This window comes from Procambarus clarkii, chromosome 7 (assembly GCF_040958095.1).
Source record: "Procambarus clarkii isolate CNS0578487 chromosome 7, FALCON_Pclarkii_2.0, whole genome shotgun sequence".
In the NCBI taxonomy this organism is placed as follows: Eukaryota; Metazoa; Arthropoda; class Malacostraca; order Decapoda; family Cambaridae; genus Procambarus; species Procambarus clarkii.
The window spans coordinates 16,858,265-16,876,760 of NC_091156.1; the positions used below are offsets into that span (position 1 = coordinate 16,858,265).

An 18,496-nucleotide genomic window follows, 5' to 3' on the forward strand; every position below is an offset into this window, starting at 1 on the left:
CAAATTGCATTTTACTGAAAGTGGGAATAACTCTTTTATTCTAAGTTATTAATCCATAAAGATTTAATTTTCTGTGTGTACTATACAAACAGAAACCACGAATATCAGTCAAAAATCTAGCATACTCACTATGATGTCACCAAACTGCTCAAAATGTTTCTTGAGATCTTCTATTGTTACATCCTTTTCCAAGTTGCCAATGAAAAGGGTGCGGGTTGCTCTTGGATGGTACTCGTCCACTTCAACATCATATGCTCTACATTCACTCTCGTCTAATTCCACTCCTTCATGTGGCGCCACCTAAAAAGTTATATTTTAAAAATTAAATTATAAACGAACACTATGAGAGCAACGAATACCAAGTTTAGAGTTATCGTCAGTATTTCATATTTCACACACACTATATGCCATGTCTTCACACCAGATGTAAAGCTAAATAAGCAGTGCTGCTCTCTCATGCTCAAGCGGAATCTTTAACAAAGCTACCACCCAAAAATTAAAAATAAATTAAAAATTAAAATTCTCTATTATTGATGCTTATTTCCCTCTGAGAGCTGTCCATCCTTGAGTGGGACAGCCACATGTAGAATCTTCCCAACATTTCAAATGCCTCTCCATGTGTTTAAGAGACTGGTGAAGGAGCACCCAAAACACTTGCCAAAGACTTCCACATGCTTGTTGAGCTATCACAAGAGTGAAGCCATTGCCACTTGCTTCCACTGAGAAACAAGAATGCGTGGAAAGAATGAGGACTGCTCTTAGCAAGCACAGACAGGTGAGATACAAGGGAACAAACTTAAGAAAGGCACAAGTAATGGGATAAATGATGAAGAATGGACAAACAGTATTTATTGGCAGGACAAAATGGAGGTGGAGAACATGTAGCACACCACCAAGTGGCACTATAGTGTAAGTGTAGCCAAAGAACACAAAACAAGTACCCTTCTTACTTCCTCCATGCTAATATTTACACCTGTGACTGAGGCCAGTCTATTATGCCTATTTTTTAACCTATAAATATTTAACAATTATATACAAATGATGTTAACAGTTTTTACTTAAGATGTACAGTATTTAGATAATACTGCAACAATGGTATAACTAAATAGCCACTACTGAGAGACTTAAGTAGAATGTATTAGAGTATATCCAAAGGTGAGAGTGCAGCTGGTGGTATGATTGAGCTGGTGAGAAGCACAATCACACACAAGGCATTAATATAGGGGGATGCACAGATAAAAATGTCACTCATATCCAAGTAATGATAATTATGCCATTCCTAATGCATACAATTATTTTCCTCTGGAGCTTGCCTTTACTACCCACAACAAAGCTGAATCACTTATGAACAATGGACAAAGCATATTTGTTATTTATAGGATGACCAGTTTGACCCAATGTTTGGTATCAACACACAATGGACACACAAACTATCGTAGTTGGCACGAAGAAATACAACTGAAAAATGTACTTCGAATAAAGATGTAACTACACATTTGTAAATTTTGGGATAAATAAATTTTATCTTATGCTGAGATTGAGTGACAAGTTAAACACACAATTTAGGCTCATTAAAATGCCATTTCCCAAATTCCACATCGGGTGTGACATCTCCAGACGCTTTCCAATTTATATTATAAAATCAATACTTCCCCCATTCATGTGCCAAAGGTTCTACCAATAGTACTTTATACCAGTATAGTAATCTACCAGAGTACTATACTGGTATAATACTCTATCACAAAAATCTCCTAAATATTTCTTTAGCATCACAAAAGAGAAGCAGTCATCAACCTAAAGCATCATAATGGAAATGTCTGCCTGTAAAGCAATAGAAGAAACTAGGGCAAACATTTTGTTTAACATGTCATTCTATACAAACTCCCAACAGCATTTATACAGTCAAGATAAAACTACAAATGTTTTTCATGGTAAATAGATGGTGCACACAAATGGTGAGAGAGATGCGTGGAGAGCTGCCCACAAGAGTGGCAAGACTCACTTTACTGCACTGAAGGTGCAAGGCTCTTACTGTACACCTCGCTACTCTCTACTTAGCTTTAGGCCCTACAAAAGCAGTCAAGAGGTGATATGGGAAAACAAAGTTGTACGTTAGCTATGAAGGAATGTGGAATTTCAATGCTGTGCCATAAAGTTAAAGCATTGCTTGATTCAATTTAGTGATAATGCTATAGAAATCAAGTGGATTAGTAATTCATGAATGCTATTACTACAATGCATTCTGATAGGTAATATGGTTGAACATAAACAGTTTCAGGGAAGTCTTATAAAGTGCTAAAGATACAGCCTGTAGTGAAGAAAAGCAAGGCAACTTCAGGAAATTGGGAGTCACTGGGAATCAAATTTTCACACAAAGAATGATTGATTAAAGTGTGTTTTAAGTAGAAATTTAAGTAGTTTAACTACAGGCCACTTGCAATAGGCCAAAAATAATGTTTTATATTTTCAACATGACTGGTTAAAGGAAAACTTTGTCAATACTGTATTGGCCATTTGCGATGCCACTTATAGGTAAAGCTGGCTGATATGCAATCCCTGGTAAGGTTGTGAACCAAGGCATCACTATCATAGGTCAAATGCAAGTGTCAAACCATAATGGTTAACTATAAACAAAACTTTGTACTTATAAACATGGGGTAACCCTATATTTACCTTATGTATAAGCGATGACAAATTAAAAAGCACTCACAACCTTTATGAATTTGGGAAATGCTAAACAAATAATGATAATCATTAAGGAAGATTGATGTGTATAGTTAAAAGTAAATAAAAAAGAAAAGTGTTGGAAGCAGTGTTGGGTTACTTCAGATACACAACATGTACAACACAACAATGTCTAGGCAAGCTGCAGTGTTAAACATACTCTTAAGGTTCTCACAAAACTTCTTAATACCATTACTGATAATTAGGTTTAGTCGCCATGACTATTAATTTAAGATAGAAGAATTAGCCTTATGAAAGGAAGGAAAGGAATGGAGAGATGGCTTTGCTGCATGCTGGTACGTATTAAAGAGTACGAGGAAAGTAAACAACAACATTTGAAGACAAGCCTTTATTTTCAGACATTTCCCTAAGCACAATGTTCACTAGATTTGGAATACAATTCCTACAGAACAAAATGTTGTCTGAAAATAATAACTCTTATTTGAGCAGTGGTCGTACCACACACGTATTGCCTCTAGCTCGTCAGTAAAAACTGCTTCTGAAGGTTTAGTGTCAACTTATACAGTATCAGAGAATTTTTGGTTATAAATGAGGAAATGAATTATCCTATTCCAAGAGCTCAGCATGGTAAGTAGATGCCCTCAACATTGATGAAAGGCAATAATGCATACTATCTAATGCATAATGTGTTTCATACTGTAATTATAAATTTATGGCTGAATACTTATTCAGTGCAGATTTACCTATTGTTTTAAAACAAAAGCATTTTAAGTATCTCATTTAGATTCTGATAAGCAACATAGAATCATTGAGTAACTTGAGAACAACATAATTTACTGTGTACCAACGTTTAAATTTTGTTAATGCTAAACCTAATTCCTCAGGTGACATCAGTGAGACAAGAAAGCAGAAAATAATGATTATGTGAGAATATAAAAACAAATGAACTAAACAAAATAGAGTGCCTTTCAAATAAGGAAAAGGATGGAATAGGCTCAAGAGGAAGTGCCTAGCTCAGGTAAGAGTTGAGGTATACAGCTTCAAGAGCACACACTTGAAGAGCAGTAAAGTGGGTAAGAAATATTAAGGGAACAGATTAAGAACTATCAATGCTCAGAGAGTGGGGAATGAATGACATGTAATTGCTACACTACTAAACTGCTGTACCAGATATACTGTACAGTAAATAGACTGAAGTATGTATTCTTGCAGGCCTCAGTCACTCATGGGAGTATACTTATCCAGCAAATGAAGAATTAACAATTTGCACAGTGATGGTGTTCTTTGGCTGCTCTTTGTAAAACTAATTCGAGATCTACCACACATTATCAAATTACATGCTATCCTAAGACTGATAATATCCATTCTTTTAATTGCATCGTTTCCCTTCACTTATATCTTCCACTTATAATTTCTTGCTTCTCTCCTGATCCCCTTAGTGTACAAGTGGTAAGGTAAACCTCAACCATTCCACATATTCATGCTTCTTATTGCAAGCAAAAGCTGACTACTTCACTTATGTGATAACTAAATGAACTAGTAGAGTTCTTCAGCAAATGGTTCAAGTGTTGCTGCCGAGTCTTCAGCACTTGAAAGTGTGGAGATGGTCAGCAACCAGAATGTCTGGGGAAGATTCTACATGCACCATCCCACTCTGAAAGTGGGAAAAGGCATAAATCGTGATAATGATGGAAGTGGAAACTCAATCTCATCACACAAATGCGATGGATTTTTCCAACGAAAAGTTAGAAACTTCAACTATTATCTGCATTAATATTGACAGTGTGTGTGAATGCCAAAGATGATTAAAAAACTTAGAAACTAATCCTTACTGTTATTGAAGACAGTCCAGGGGCAGAAGGGAGGAGGATTACAACACTAACCTGGATTTTGACACCGAAAAAAAGTTTCTCTCGTGAGGCATCTAGAGCCTTCTCAGCATCTTCTGGTTTCTTAAAGCAGACAACAGCAAAGCGATCATTGCCAGAGCCCAGCAAGCGTACAGCCATTACCTTTCCATGTTTCTTGTAGTCATGGAATAATCCTTCCCGTAATGATGTTTCTGAAGATACACAAAACATAAAATGTCGAAAAGTCCTTCATATATTGATTGCATCACTTGAAACTGAGAAAATTATTATTATGATGTTTTCACACATTCAAAACAGCTTCAAAATATTGGCATCATAAACAGATTAAACTGTGCACACATTACAAATAGACTTACCCGTAGACCAAGGTGGGAGATTCCTCACACAGATGGCAATTGGTCTTTTCTCCTCTTGTGGTGAGCCAAGCCCCCCACCACCAGGAGTGAGGAGCCCTCCACTAGATATGCCACCAACACTCAACCGTCTTGGAGATGGTGACCTTGAGCTACTGGAAGATGAATGGCTACTACTACTACTACTGCTGCTGCTGCTGCTGCTTCTACTGGTTGATCGGGATTCAGAGCCAGATCGGCTCGCAGGTCCTCGCCGCTTGTTTATGCTGCCGCTTCCAGTATGAATCCTCGAAGTACGAGACACGGCGGGGCGAGGGAGGGGCGGTGGAGATGCCGAGGTGGGTGGTACGGCCCCTCTACGCACCACCACTTTTTCCTCGACATATGGATCTTGGTGAAGATAACGATACTGGTTATTTCCCCATGGGTAGTCCGCCTGATCAGGACGCCCACCACCATATGGCCCTCGTGTATAAGGCCGTAACCGACCTCTGGTTGGAAAATCTTGATCGCGGTCATTGGGGTATGCACGGCGTATTCCAGGAGGGCCAACTCCAGGGCCATTGTACCCAAGGCCCTCATCTCGCCTACCTTCATAAAAGTGACTAGAACGGTCATACCCACTGTGGTCCTCTGGAAGCCTGTTCAAAGAAAAATTATTTATATTATACAAATTGCCAAAGTGTTACAAAATTTGATAGTAACAAACAATCCTCATTATAATATTATATATATATATATATTATATATATATATATATATATATATATATATATATATATATTTCTCTGAGGTACTTCTCAAAAACCATGCGAGATTTAGTGTTCATAATTGCAAAAGTAAGGTGGAAAGGAAAGGAATTATTTGTGTTCACATGGTGTATGTGAACTGTGTGATGTGTGCATTTGCAAGAGCTGTGTCACAGGTAAGTCTGTAAGGTAAGTCTACAACTGTGGGTATATATGTGGGCGTGGCAGGAAGAAGGGCGAGAAGGAAACAGGTGGAGAGGAGGTTTGGGGTAAGAAATAGAACTAGGAAAGAGAGAAGGCAGAGGGGAAGGGGGCAATACCAAAAAATGCATTACCAAAACAAATTACCATGACTGAAAAGGAAAAGGAGAAGGCACAACAAGTTTAAATGTGTTTCAGCAGCAAGCAATTGATAACCCTGCTGACAATGACTCCATCACTATAATTCATCACCCAGCCACAGGGCACAGGTTTATCACATAAAACAAAATACAGTAGCTGTAATTTGCACCAGAACAATGATTACAACTTTAACCCTCACACCTCTTAAATGTTATGAATATTTTAAAATGGAAAAATATTAACTCATCTGAAAAAATTACATTCCTGCATTATATACTAGATGGTAACCATGTCCATCCCATCCCCCTCTGAGAACACCGTTGCAGCGGCTATATCAGGGGCTATATCAGGGGCTATATCAGTGTCTATATCAGGGGCTATATCAGTGTCTATATCAGGGGCTATATCAGTGGCATTAGAACACACTACAATATCTTCAGAATACAATGGTAGTCAGCAATTGTGGAAACAGGTCATTATATACAGTATATGAGAGAATGTTTGTCTGTCCAAGTTTGGAGACCAGATGCTTAGGGGTAACCTCACCCAACTTTGCAGCTGGAATGGTTTGGGTAAGGGAAGGACATGCTGGTCACGGTTGCCTGACCAGCATATGTCCTGACCAGCATATGGCAGTACTGTCCACCAGCTATGCCTGGCTAAATATTTAAAAAATACAAAAAAATTATTATTTTATCTTACTGCATTAAGAAAAATTGTGCACTGATCTTGGGAAATTACAAAATGTTCTAATTATCATATTTTGCCCATAGCAGTATAAAACAGACAATTGACAGCTTCAATGGCTTTCTCAAAGCCAAGAAAATTTTATCTTAAATCTTTAAAATGAAAAAAGAGGATATGGACAAAAGAGGGAAGGTCCATTTTTATTATAATATTGCAACACATTACGAGCTGATATAGGGAGAATTAACCAAAATATTTTATGCATCATACTATAGTATGATGCATAAAAATCAGACCCCATGTCAGACCTGACATACGGTATGGGGCCTGACAGCTGAGCGGACAGTGCTTCGGATTCGTAGTCCTGAGGTTTCAGGTTCGATCCCCGGGGGAGGCGGAAGCTTATGGGCAGTTTCTTTCACTCTGATGCCCCTGTTACCTAGCAGTAAATAGGTACCTGAGAGTTAAACAGCTGCTACGGGCTGCTTCCTGGGAATGTGTAACAAAAAGAAGATCAGGTCGAGGATTGGGCCACGGGGGACGCTAAGCCCTGAAATCATCAAGATTTCAGGGCTTCGATCATTAGCCCTGAAACCTCAAGAAGGTCAAAGTGTGATGACATGAAAATTAAAGTGAAAACTACCTTAAAAGCCCCACCCCTTTCTCAAAGCGATTGGGAAAACTATTATATTTGAAATATTTTGCACTATTAGGCACCTCCTGACCAACCACCTCATGGCAATGGGAACTTGAAATATTCTTAATAAGAGTGAGATTCAGCAAAATGAGAGAAAGAATGAGACTGAGAAAGAGAAAGATAGACATGCAGTTACATACATACAGTTACGTAGTGACATACACAGACAGGTAGGCCTGCCGAGAGTCTGGGTCAACCAGGACAAAGAGATCGAAAAAAAAAAAAGAGCCAGAGATAGGGAGAGAATATATCGGCACATGAGAGCCCCATGAGAGTGTTTCAGGAGTTGTTCTACTTCCCGAGCCAGGCCGGAAAGTGCTGTTGAGTGCCCCTCGAGCCAGTTATGCTGTTGCTTGGAGCGACCCACAGCCCGCATATCAACCACAGCCTGGTTTGTCCCGCACTTCTTGCAAGGGGTGGGGGGGGGAAATGTGTGTGTGGGGGGAGGAGTATGTGTACTCACCTAGTTGTGCTTGCGGGGGCTGAGCTTTGGCTCTTTGGTCCCGCCTCTCAACTGTCAATCAACTAGTGTACAGATTCCTGAGCCTACTGGGCTCTTATCTTATCTACATTTGAAACTGTATGGAGTCTGCCTCCACCACATCACTTCCTAGTGCATGTGGTGGAGTTCTTTCAAATGTCTATGTGCCTCATCTGGGTACTCAGCTTCCACCTGTTCCCCCTTGTGCGTGTACCACCCATGTTAAATAATCCATCCTTGTCTACCTCGTCAATTCCCCTAAAAAAATTTTATATGGTGATCATGTTTCCCCGGGCTCTGATGTCCTCCAGAGACATGAGGTGCATTTCACGCAGCCTTTTACTCTTAACTCATGCACCTTAGTTCTGGGACTAACCTAGTGGCATACCTCTGAACTTTTTCCAGCTTCATCTTGTGCTTTACAAGGTACGGGCTCGATGCTGGGGCCTGCATATTCCAGGATTGGGTTTACATATGTGGTATGCAAAGTTCTGAATGATTCCGTTCCAAAGTGATTCCAAAGTTCCAAAGTTCCATGATTCCAAAGTTCTGAATGATTCTGAATGATTCCTTACACAGGTTCCTGAAGGCAATTTTGTTGTTAGCCAGCCTCGCATGTGCCGAAAATGTTATTCTTTTTATGTGGGCTTCAGGAGACAGGTTTGGTGTGATATCAACTCCTAGATCTTCCTCTGTCCGTTTCATGAAGAACTTCATCTCCCATTCGGTATCCTGTTTCTGACCTGTTCCCACTGCCTAGTTTCATTACCTTACATTTACTTGGGCTGAACTGTAGTAGCCACTGTTGGACCATTCAATCAGTCTGAGGTATAGTATGAGGATAGTTATATTATGAGGCAACAGATAGATAGGTAGATAGTATGAGGCTACAGATAAATAGGTAGATAGTATGACGTTACAAGATGATCTAATCTAGTAGCCTCATACTATCTTCCTCTGACTTAATCCTCCTCAAAATATTTGCATCATCATCAAACATTGAGAGGAACGAGTCTATTCCCAATGGGAAATCATTTACATATATCAGAAATAGTATAGGTCCAAGGACTGAACCCAGTAGGACTCCACTGGTGACACTTTGCCAATCTGAGACCTCGCCCCTCACAGTGACTCGCTGTCTTCTGTTGCTTAGGTTACTCCATTGGATTCCTTATCCAATGGAATACCTACCTTTCACTCCTGCCTGCATCTCCAACTTGTGCACTAGTCTTGTGTGTGGTACTGTGTCAAAGGCATTCTTGCAATCCAAAAAAAACACAGTCTGCCCACCTCTTTCTTTCTTGCCTGAATTTTGTTGCCTGGTCGTAGAATTCAACTAATCCTGTGAGGCAAGACTTGCCATCCCTGAACCCATGCTGATGTTGTGTTAAAGTTTTTCGCTCCAGATATTCCACTAGTTTTTTTCGCACAATCTTTTCCATCAACTTGCATGGTATGCAAGTTAGAGACACTGGCCTGTAGTTTAGTGCCTCCTGCCTATCCCTCTTTTTCTATATCGGGACTACATTAGCAGTCTTCCAGATTTTTGGGAGCTCTCCTGTTACCAGTTATTTGTTGTCTGCCATAGTAGGCCACTACCTACCTTGAGGTGCTTCCGGGGCTTAGTGTCCCCGCGGCCCGGTCGTCGACCAGGCCTCCTGGTTGCTGGACTGATCAACCAGGCTGTTAGACGCGGCTGCTCGCAGCCTGACGTATGAGTCACAGCCTGGTTGATCAGGTATCCTTTGGAGGTGCTTATCCAGTTCTCTCTTGAACACTGTGAGGGGTTTGCCAGTTATGCCCCTTATGTGTAGTGGAAGCGTGTTGAACAGTCTCGGGCCTCTGATGTTGATAGAGTTCTCTCTCAGAGTACCTGTTGCACCTCTGCTTTTCAACGGGGGTATTCTGCACATCCTGCCATGTCTTCTGGTCTCATGTGGTGTTATTTCTGTGTGCAGGTTTGGGACCAGCCCCTCAATTATTTTCCACGTGTAAATTATTATGTATCTCTCCCGCCTGCGCTCAAGGGAGTACAGATTTAGGCTCTTTAGTCGGTCCCAGTAATTTAGATGTTTTACTGAGTGGATTCTAGCAGTAAAGGATCTCTGCACGCTCTCTAGGTCAGCAATTTCTCCAGCTTTGAAAGGGGCTGTCATTGTGCAGCAGTACTCCACTCTAGATAGCACAAGCGTTTTGAAAAGTATCATCATCGGTATAGCATCTCTAGTGTGAAAAGTTCTTGTTATCCAACCTGTCATTTTTCTTGCAGTTGTGACGGCTACTTTATTGTGTTCTTTAAAGGTAAGGTCTTCCGACATGAGTACACCCAGGTCCTTTACATTGCCTTTTCGTTCTATGTTATGATTTGCCTGCGTTTTGTACGTGGTTCCTGTTTTTATGTTTTCAATTTTTCCGTAGCGCATGAGCTGAAACTTATCCTCGTTGAATACCATATTATTTTCTGTAGCCCATAGAAAGACCTGATCAACATCTGATTGGAGGTTTGCCGTGTCCTCTATGTTGCCAACTCTCATGAAAATCCTAGTGTCATCTGCAAAGGATGATACAGTGCTATAGGTTGTGTTCTGGTCTATGTCCGATATGAGGATGAGAAAAAGTACTGGAGCAAGCACAGTACCCTGGGGGACCGAGCTCTTCACGGTTGATGGGCTGGATTTTATTTTGTTGACTATTACGCATTGGGTTCTGTCAGTCAGGAAATTGTAGATCCATCTGCCTATTTTCCCGGTAATTCCTTTTGAATGCATTTTATGTGCAATAACACCATGGTCACATTTATCAAAAGCTTTTGCGAAATCTGTGTAAATTACATCAGCGTTTTGTTTGTCTTCCATAGCATCTAATGCCATATCATAGTGGTCCAGCAACTGCGACAGGCAAGAGCGCCCTGTTCTGAAACCATGTTGTCCGGGGTTATGGAGATGCTGTGATTCCATGTATTTTGTGATCTTACTTCTTAGCACTCTCTCAAAAATTTTTATGATGTGCGATGTTAGTGCTATCGGTCTGTAATTTTTTGCCTCTGCCTTATTTCCTCCTTTATGGAGTGGTGCTATCTCTGCTGTTTTTAGTATGTCAGGGATAACGCCAGTATCTAGGCTTTGTCTCCACAGAATGTGAAGGGCCTGCGATAGTGGTTTTTTACAGTTCTTGATGAATATGGAGTTCCAAGAATCCGGGCCTGGTGCAGAGTGCATAGGCATACTGTTTATGGCTTCTTCAAAATCTAGTGGGGATAGGGCGACGTCTGATATGTGATTTGATGTTGGTATCATATCCATGAAAAATTCATTTGGGTTATCAATCTTTAGTGCATTTAATGGCTCACTGAAAACAGAGTCGTACTGCTTCCTCAGTAACTCGCTCATTTCTTTGTTGTCATCTGTGAAAGTTCCATCTCCCTTTCGCAGGGGCCCGATACTAGATGTGGTTTTTGATCTTGATTTTGCATAGGAGAAAAAATATTTCGGATTTCTCTCTATTTCACTGATGGCCTTTTGCTCTCTTTGCCTCTCCTGGGTTTTGTATGATTCTTGTAGCTTGAGTTCAATTGTTTCTATTTCTCTACCTAACCTTCTTCGCCGTTCTTGAGATAGGGTGCGACTCTCAAGTTGTTCCGCGATTCGTTTTCTTCGCCTATATAAGGAACGACGTTCCCGTTCCAATCTGCATCTCTCTCTTTTTTCTTAGGGGTATGCGGTTTGAACATATTTCTAGTGCTACTGAGCTTATTTTTTCCAGGCACTGGTTCAGGTTTGCATTTCCTAGCTGTTCTTCCCAGTTTATTTCTGTGAAGTCCTGGTTTATTTGCTCCCAGTTTATCCCAGTTTACTATGGAGAGTGGCAGACACAGTGCTTCTGCTCCTTCCTTTAGTATCCATGGTGAGATTCCATCTGGGCCTGTGGCCTTTGTCACATCCAACTCTAGCAGATGTTTCCTCACCTCCCCACTGGTAATCCCAAACTCCTCAAGCAGTGCTTGGTTATCTATTCCGTCTCTTATCTCTGGAACTTTTCCTTGCTCTAATATGAAAATCTCCTGGAATTTCTTATCTCCTGGAGTTCCTCACACACACTTCCTTGTCGTTTGTAGTGAATCTGTCTCAGTTTCATAACCTGTTCCTTCACCGTTATTTTTCACCTGATGTGGCTGTGCAGCAATTTAGGTTGAGTCTTTGAGTCTTCACCTTGCTTGTGATGTCGTTTTCGCAATGCCCTTCTTGCCTCTCTGGTATCCTCCTCTGCTCTCAAGTGTTCTGTTATTTCTATAGTTTCTCCACACACTTTTACTTAGTTGCTTAGCTAGCTTACATCTCTGATTAAACCATGGGTTTCTCATCTGCATTTCAGTTTTTTCCCTTTTGGACTGGGATAATCTTGTTTGCTGCCGCCTTACACTTCTGTGTGATGTATTCCATCAAGTCTTGGACTGTCTTTTCCCCGAGCTCTGTTTTCCCATGTTAAATCTGTTAGGAATTTTCTTATCTCATAGTTTTCCTTACGAAATGCCAGTTTTTTTTCAGGTCAATTCCTTAACCCTAGTCCGCGCAATACATACACACAGTATATGATTTGACAAAATAATTTAATGTAAGTTTTTAAAACTTGCACAAACACCTTCCAATTTTTTTTTTTTTTTTTTGCATAATCAACTAGGCAAATGCTGAAACTTTGTCTAAATGATCACAGCATAACTTGAAAAACAAGAGAATCTAAATTAATTTTAAAATTGAATATTGAAGATTTTCAATTTAGAATAAAAAATATGAACTATCACCAGTTGTTCATTTAAAGTTGTTATTCTCTCAGAATAGCATATGATCTTCATTTTCATCATATTAGATTATAGGTTTTCAGTACAGTTTACTGTAAAAAAAAATCTTCAATACTTTTATTTATTTAATAAGCATTTGAAATATGCGGCAAATTTAGACCAAAAAAAATTATAACTCCAAATAAATAAAGTTCATGAAAAATCCATTCTGCTGGGATTGTAGAACAGACATCTGAGCACACTATGTCAAAATAGTGAGAATCTATCAAAAACTGGAATTTTAGAAACCACTCAAAGTTGAAACTGTAGTTTCAGAGATAATTTAAGTTGAAGTTATCAACAATGAATAAAGGTAGTTTTTAATTTGTTAATTTAACTATGTTTTAATAAACATTGTTTGGCATTCGTACTCGAATATGTAAAAGTTGTAGGTCAATATGTGTTGAAATAAAGTCAAGAAAAAATAACCCCCCCAAAAAACACAAAATATATAGTATTTAAGGGATATATTTAGGGTATACTGTACTTTATATAAGTGAAAATGCCCTAATATGGTCCCTAATCATCAAAACAACCTAAAGAGACCAAGAAAATAGAGTTTGATATAAGAGAAAATCAGCCAAAAAAATTAATTCCTAAGTTTTGCGAGTTATGAATGATTTATTTTTGACCAATTTCAGTCTATCTTCACACAGTCAGGGAAATATTTGCATTCTCCAGGATGTAAAGGGTACAACAAAATCAGATAATAACAGAGGAGGAAAAAAAATATATATACAGTGACACCTAGACTTACGATTGCCCCTACTTACAATAATTTCAAGTTACGATGTAAATTTCATTGAAAAATGCGACTCGACATCCGATGGTGTCGTCGACTTACGATATTTGTTGGTACACGTTCGGGTCGACCGAGCGCGTGGTTCCTTGGTCACGCGACTGACCTGCCTCAGTTTACTACAGTTGCCCGTTTAGTGACGGTCGCGCCTTCAAGAAATATCGCTTTTGTGGTGAATTTTTGCATTTTGAATATTAAAGTAATTATTATATATCACACCATGAGTCCCAGGAAAGTCAGTGGTAAGGCTCAACATATGATATCCCATGTAAGGATGACCAGAGCAGAAACAAGAGATCATTCGTAAATATGAAGATGGTGTGCGGGTTGTTGGACTGGCTAGGCAGTACAACAAATCTCAGTCAACGATATCCACCATACTGGCTAAGAAAAAGGACATTATGGGTGCTGAAGTGATGCATCATTACAGACAAATGTTGAAACGAAGGGAAAAACAAATGTCTCTTGACAAATTTGTAGTGAGACAAACGGCAAGCAAGCAGTGAACCACAACCAAGTCCTAGTGGTATTCAGGCAAAACGTAGGAGAGAGAGTACCCCCAGAGAAAACATCACTGCCTGATGTGATAATGGAAGGGGACTCCCCTTCCAAACAGTAACAACTCTCCTCCTCCCCCCCTCATCACCATGTTCCATATGCCATCAAGAGCCCTACATAAAGGTAAGGTAAACTCAGGTACTGTATTGTAGTTAGAAAAAAACATTGTATTCAGTATAAAATGTATTTGTATGTTAATATTTTGAAGGGTGGGGAACGGATTAATTCAAATCCCTTTATTGCTTATGGGAAAAATCGCTTCGACTTACGATCCGTCTCTGGGAACGGATTATCATCCTAAGTCGAGGCCCCATTCTATATATTTATGGGACACTGATGAAACACACATTAACATTGGATTATGTATTGACAGTGCATGATATATAACAATAGAGCATATTAACAGTTATTCATTATTATTTGTTATATTATGTATTAATCAGCAATGATATAAAGGCACCAGCGGCATATCCACTTAGTGGACACTTCTTACTACTATTCTTCTTTGAGCAATGGACAGGTGCTTGCATCTTTTTATTACTGCATTATCCCTCAGTTCCAGTTATTAGGAGCTGTTCTCCTTATCAACAAAAACATTCTTATTTTAAAAAAATTCGTCTAAAATCAATTTTTGAAAATATTTTGATGAAAGTTACACGACACTAAAGCCAACAAGTTGGAGATATGTTTAACATTAAGTTATTTTTTGATAATTTGAAAATTTTTCAGTACCAGGTCCCCATTATGCGCGGTAATATGCGCAGTCTAGGGGTTAAGGACACTAACCCTTCTTCGACCAGATACTCAATTATCAGTACACCACTGTGATTGCTCACTCCTACTGGGGCCATCGAAACTGATTTCCGATGTGTACTCACCTAGTTGTACTCACCTAGTTGTGCTTGCGGGGGTTGAGCTCTGGCTCTTTGGTCCCGCCTCTCAACTGTCAATCAACAGGTGTACAGGTTCCTGAGCCTATTGGGCTCTATCATATCTACACTTGAAACTGTGTATGGAGTCAGCCTCCACCACATCACTTCCTAATGCATTCCATTTGTCAACCACTCTGACACTAAAAAAGTTCTTTCTAATATCTCTGTGGCTCATTTGGGCACTCAGTTTCCACCTGTGTCCCCTAGTGCGTGTGCCCCTTGTGTTAAATAGCCTGTCTTTATCAACCCTGTCAATTCCCTTGAGGATCTTGAATGTGGTGATCATGTCCCCCCTAACTCTTCTGTCTTCCAACGAAGTGAGGTTTAATTCCCGTAGTCTCTCCTCGTAGCTCATACCTCTCAGCTCGGGTACTAGTCTGGTGGCAAACCTTTGAACCTTTTCCATTTTAGTCTTATGCTTGACTAGATATGGACTCCATGCTGGTGCCGCATACTCCAGGATTGTTCTGACATACGTGGTATATAATGTTCTGAAAGATTCCTTACACAAGTTTCTAAAGGCCGTTCTTATGTTAGCCAACCTGGCATATGCTGCTGCTGTTATCCTCTTGATATGAGCATCAGGGGACAGGTCTGGCGTGATATCAACCCTCAGGTCTTTCTCTCTCTCGGACTCTTGAGGTATTTCATCTCCCAAGTGATACCTTGTATCTGGTCTCCTGCTTCCTACCCCTATCTTCATTACATTACATGTGTGTATTCACCTAGTTGTATTCATCTAGTTGTGCTTGTGGGGGATGAGCTTAGCTCTTTCGGCCCACCTCTCAACTCTCAATCAACTGTTACCAACTACTTTTTTCCCCCACACACCCCTTATACCCCCCCCCCCCCTCCACAGGAAGCAGCCCGTAACAGCTGGCTAACTCCCAGGTACCTATTTACTGCTAGGTTACAGAGGCATCAGGGTGAAAGAAACTTTTACCCATTTGCAGGCAATGAGTCACAATCGACTTCAGAATGGTCCAGGACGAACCAAAATGTCGTCGTCCCTTCACCTTCTAGTGTGTGGTCTGGTCAACATAGTTTTGCCCATTTATTTCTGCCTGGTCCGGGAATCGAGCCCGGGCCACAGAATTATGAATCCTGCGCTCGCGAGCGAAAAATTAGTTAGTAGTTAGTAACAGTTGAGATTCGGGCCGTAAGAGGAGAGCTCCACCCCCGCAAGCACAACTAGGTGAACACATACACTTTTTTTAGTGTGTGTTTTTTTTAGGTTGAAAAAAGATTGTTTAGGTTCTTGTTTTTTTTTTGTATCAACAAAAAAGGTGACACCCCTATGGTCAACACTTGCATCAGAGGAGCTCCAGCATATTTCAACAATCCTGAGTATTGTAGTACAGGTTGATGATAGTGAGTGGTGTCCCAGAGAACATAAAGGTAGAGTGCTTTTGAAAAATAGGTGAAATAACAGGAATGTGCCAAGGGAAGTGAAAAATTGGATGAGAAAAAGTTGCCCTAGTGTTTACAGTGCAGAGAAGAACATTCAAGATGGCCAACGGCAAGAGCAAAAACAAAACAGAGCTTGATTTTGCGAGATTCAATGAAGAAAGCATTGATATTAGCAGTCTACACAACAAGTTGGTAAAATTAGATACTATAGTGAACTCTCATGTAGAAATAATTAGTAAATTGAAAGAAAGTAATGACCATTTGTGTAGCAAAGTTTTGTCTTGAGGGTTTAGTGAAAGACCTGTGCAAGGATAAGAATCAATTGGAAACAAATTGCAAAGCCATGGAAGAAGAAAATAAACTCTTAAAAATAGCTTTGGAAGAAGTTAAAGTAAATTTAAACAAATGACTACAATAGGTTAGGTAAGGAAATTCAACAGGAGAAACAGCTTTTGTCAGCACAGATAGAGGGAATAGAACAGGAAATAGAACAGTGCAAGAAGGATATGCAGCTCACCTATGCACAAGTGGCCAAGGAGAAGGAAAAAATTGAAGAAGCAGGAAAGGAAGCCAAACACTGCAGCAACCAAGATAAAACAAACATTAGGCGGGAAGTGAGAAGGGAATTGGCATCTAACCCGAAGTTGGTGCAAAACACAGTTGATCGGAGTAAGTCCCTGATAATTTTTGGCTGCAAAGAAAAGGCGATAACATCTAGGTCAGAAAGAGCTGTAGAAGAAGCAGATAAAATTGTTGGCCTCGTGGAAGGTCTTACTACCATAGAGAATGTGTGCGACTACAGGAGAATAGGCAGATACGTAAAAGGGAAAGATCGCCCTTTGAGGATCACCCTAAACGGTGCCAAACAGATGGAAGAAGTACTAAGGAATGCTAGAAAATTACTAAGTGATGAGGATGGGAAAGTGTGGTTGTTAAGTCGAGATCTTTCAAAAGAAGACAGAGAAGCTGAAACTGAACCTCACCGAGGCAAAACGTTTAAATGAGAGCAAGAATGAAGAAATCAATTCTTTTTTTCTACAAAGTGATAGGGGTAGGCAGACCAGTAATGTAGTACATAAAGGCAAACCAACAAAATCGTTCGAGAGAAGGGGAGTGAAGAATAAGGAGAGGGGGAACAAGTTCCTGAAGATTATATACACCAACATAGATGGAGTAAGATCGAAGATACTGGAGTTAAGTGATGTAATACAGCTGCAGACACCAGACATTGTTGCACTCACGGAGACAAAACTTGAAGATGCTATTTTAAATGAGGTCATATTCCCAAGGTGCTACTCAATTTGGAGATGGGACAGAAAAATTAGATAAAGCAGTGGCATTGCCATGCTGGTGAAAGAACACCTAAAGGTAAACGAAATAATGACTGCCAATCCACAAGAAGTTGACATAATAGCGCTAGAGATCTGCCATGAGGATGATAAAACTAATTATCATAAATGCATATAGTCCACCGCCAAGCAGCACATGGTCAAAGGAGGAGCTAGATAGTAAACGAGAAGGTCTTATAACAATAATGAGAGATCATAGCGAGAGCGGATAACGATAGTTCACGACTGTTGATAATCAGCGACTTCAACTTGAAATCCATAGACTGGGGAAGCATATGAAGCAAAAACAGAAGATTTTTGGACCTGTAGATTTGTAGACCTCATCCTGGAAACATTCTTGTATCAACATGTTAAACAAGCTACGAGGATGAGGGAAGAGGACGTTCCCACCATGCTAGATTTGATATTTACCAGGAAGGGGGAAGAGATATTTGATATTCAGTACCTTCCTCGCTTGGGTAAAAGTGACCATGTCTTTTTGGGAATAAAGTATGCAATGCGTTATAAGGTGGAAGAAAATAAGGAGGTTGAAGCAGTTGAAAAACCTGACTTCAGGAGAGGATATTATGGCGACCTTTGAAATTTTTTTAGTGAGTATAATTGGACAGACTTGTTGTTAGGGAAGGAAGTGAATGAGATGTATGTCAAGTTTTGTGAAATATATGATAAAGGCACGAAAAAATTTATACCAAAACGGAGATGCAGAACTAGGAAACAGGATTGGTTCAACAGAAATTGCCAGAGGGCCA

At 39.9% G+C, this 18,496-nt stretch overlaps 1 protein-coding gene across 3 annotated transcripts in view; it reads right to left on the reverse strand.

The window, feature by feature from the left end:
* Positions 1 to 18,496, reverse strand: part of LOC123761523 (uncharacterized) — a 407,292-nt gene that overhangs the window by 122,764 nt on the left and 266,032 nt on the right. For 2 of the 3 annotated variants that reach the window (XM_069313343.1, XM_045747550.2), the window contains exons 3-5: positions 4,913 to 5,550; positions 4,569 to 4,747; positions 130 to 300 (exon numbers count right to left, since the gene is read on the reverse strand). In XM_069313343.1, coding sequence (XP_069169444.1) covers positions 130 to 300; positions 4,569 to 4,747; positions 4,913 to 5,550 — 988 coding nt within the window. The remainder of the gene's footprint in view (positions 1 to 129; positions 301 to 4,568; positions 4,748 to 4,912; positions 5,551 to 18,496) is intronic. The other variant, XM_069313339.1, reaches the window with a different exon arrangement.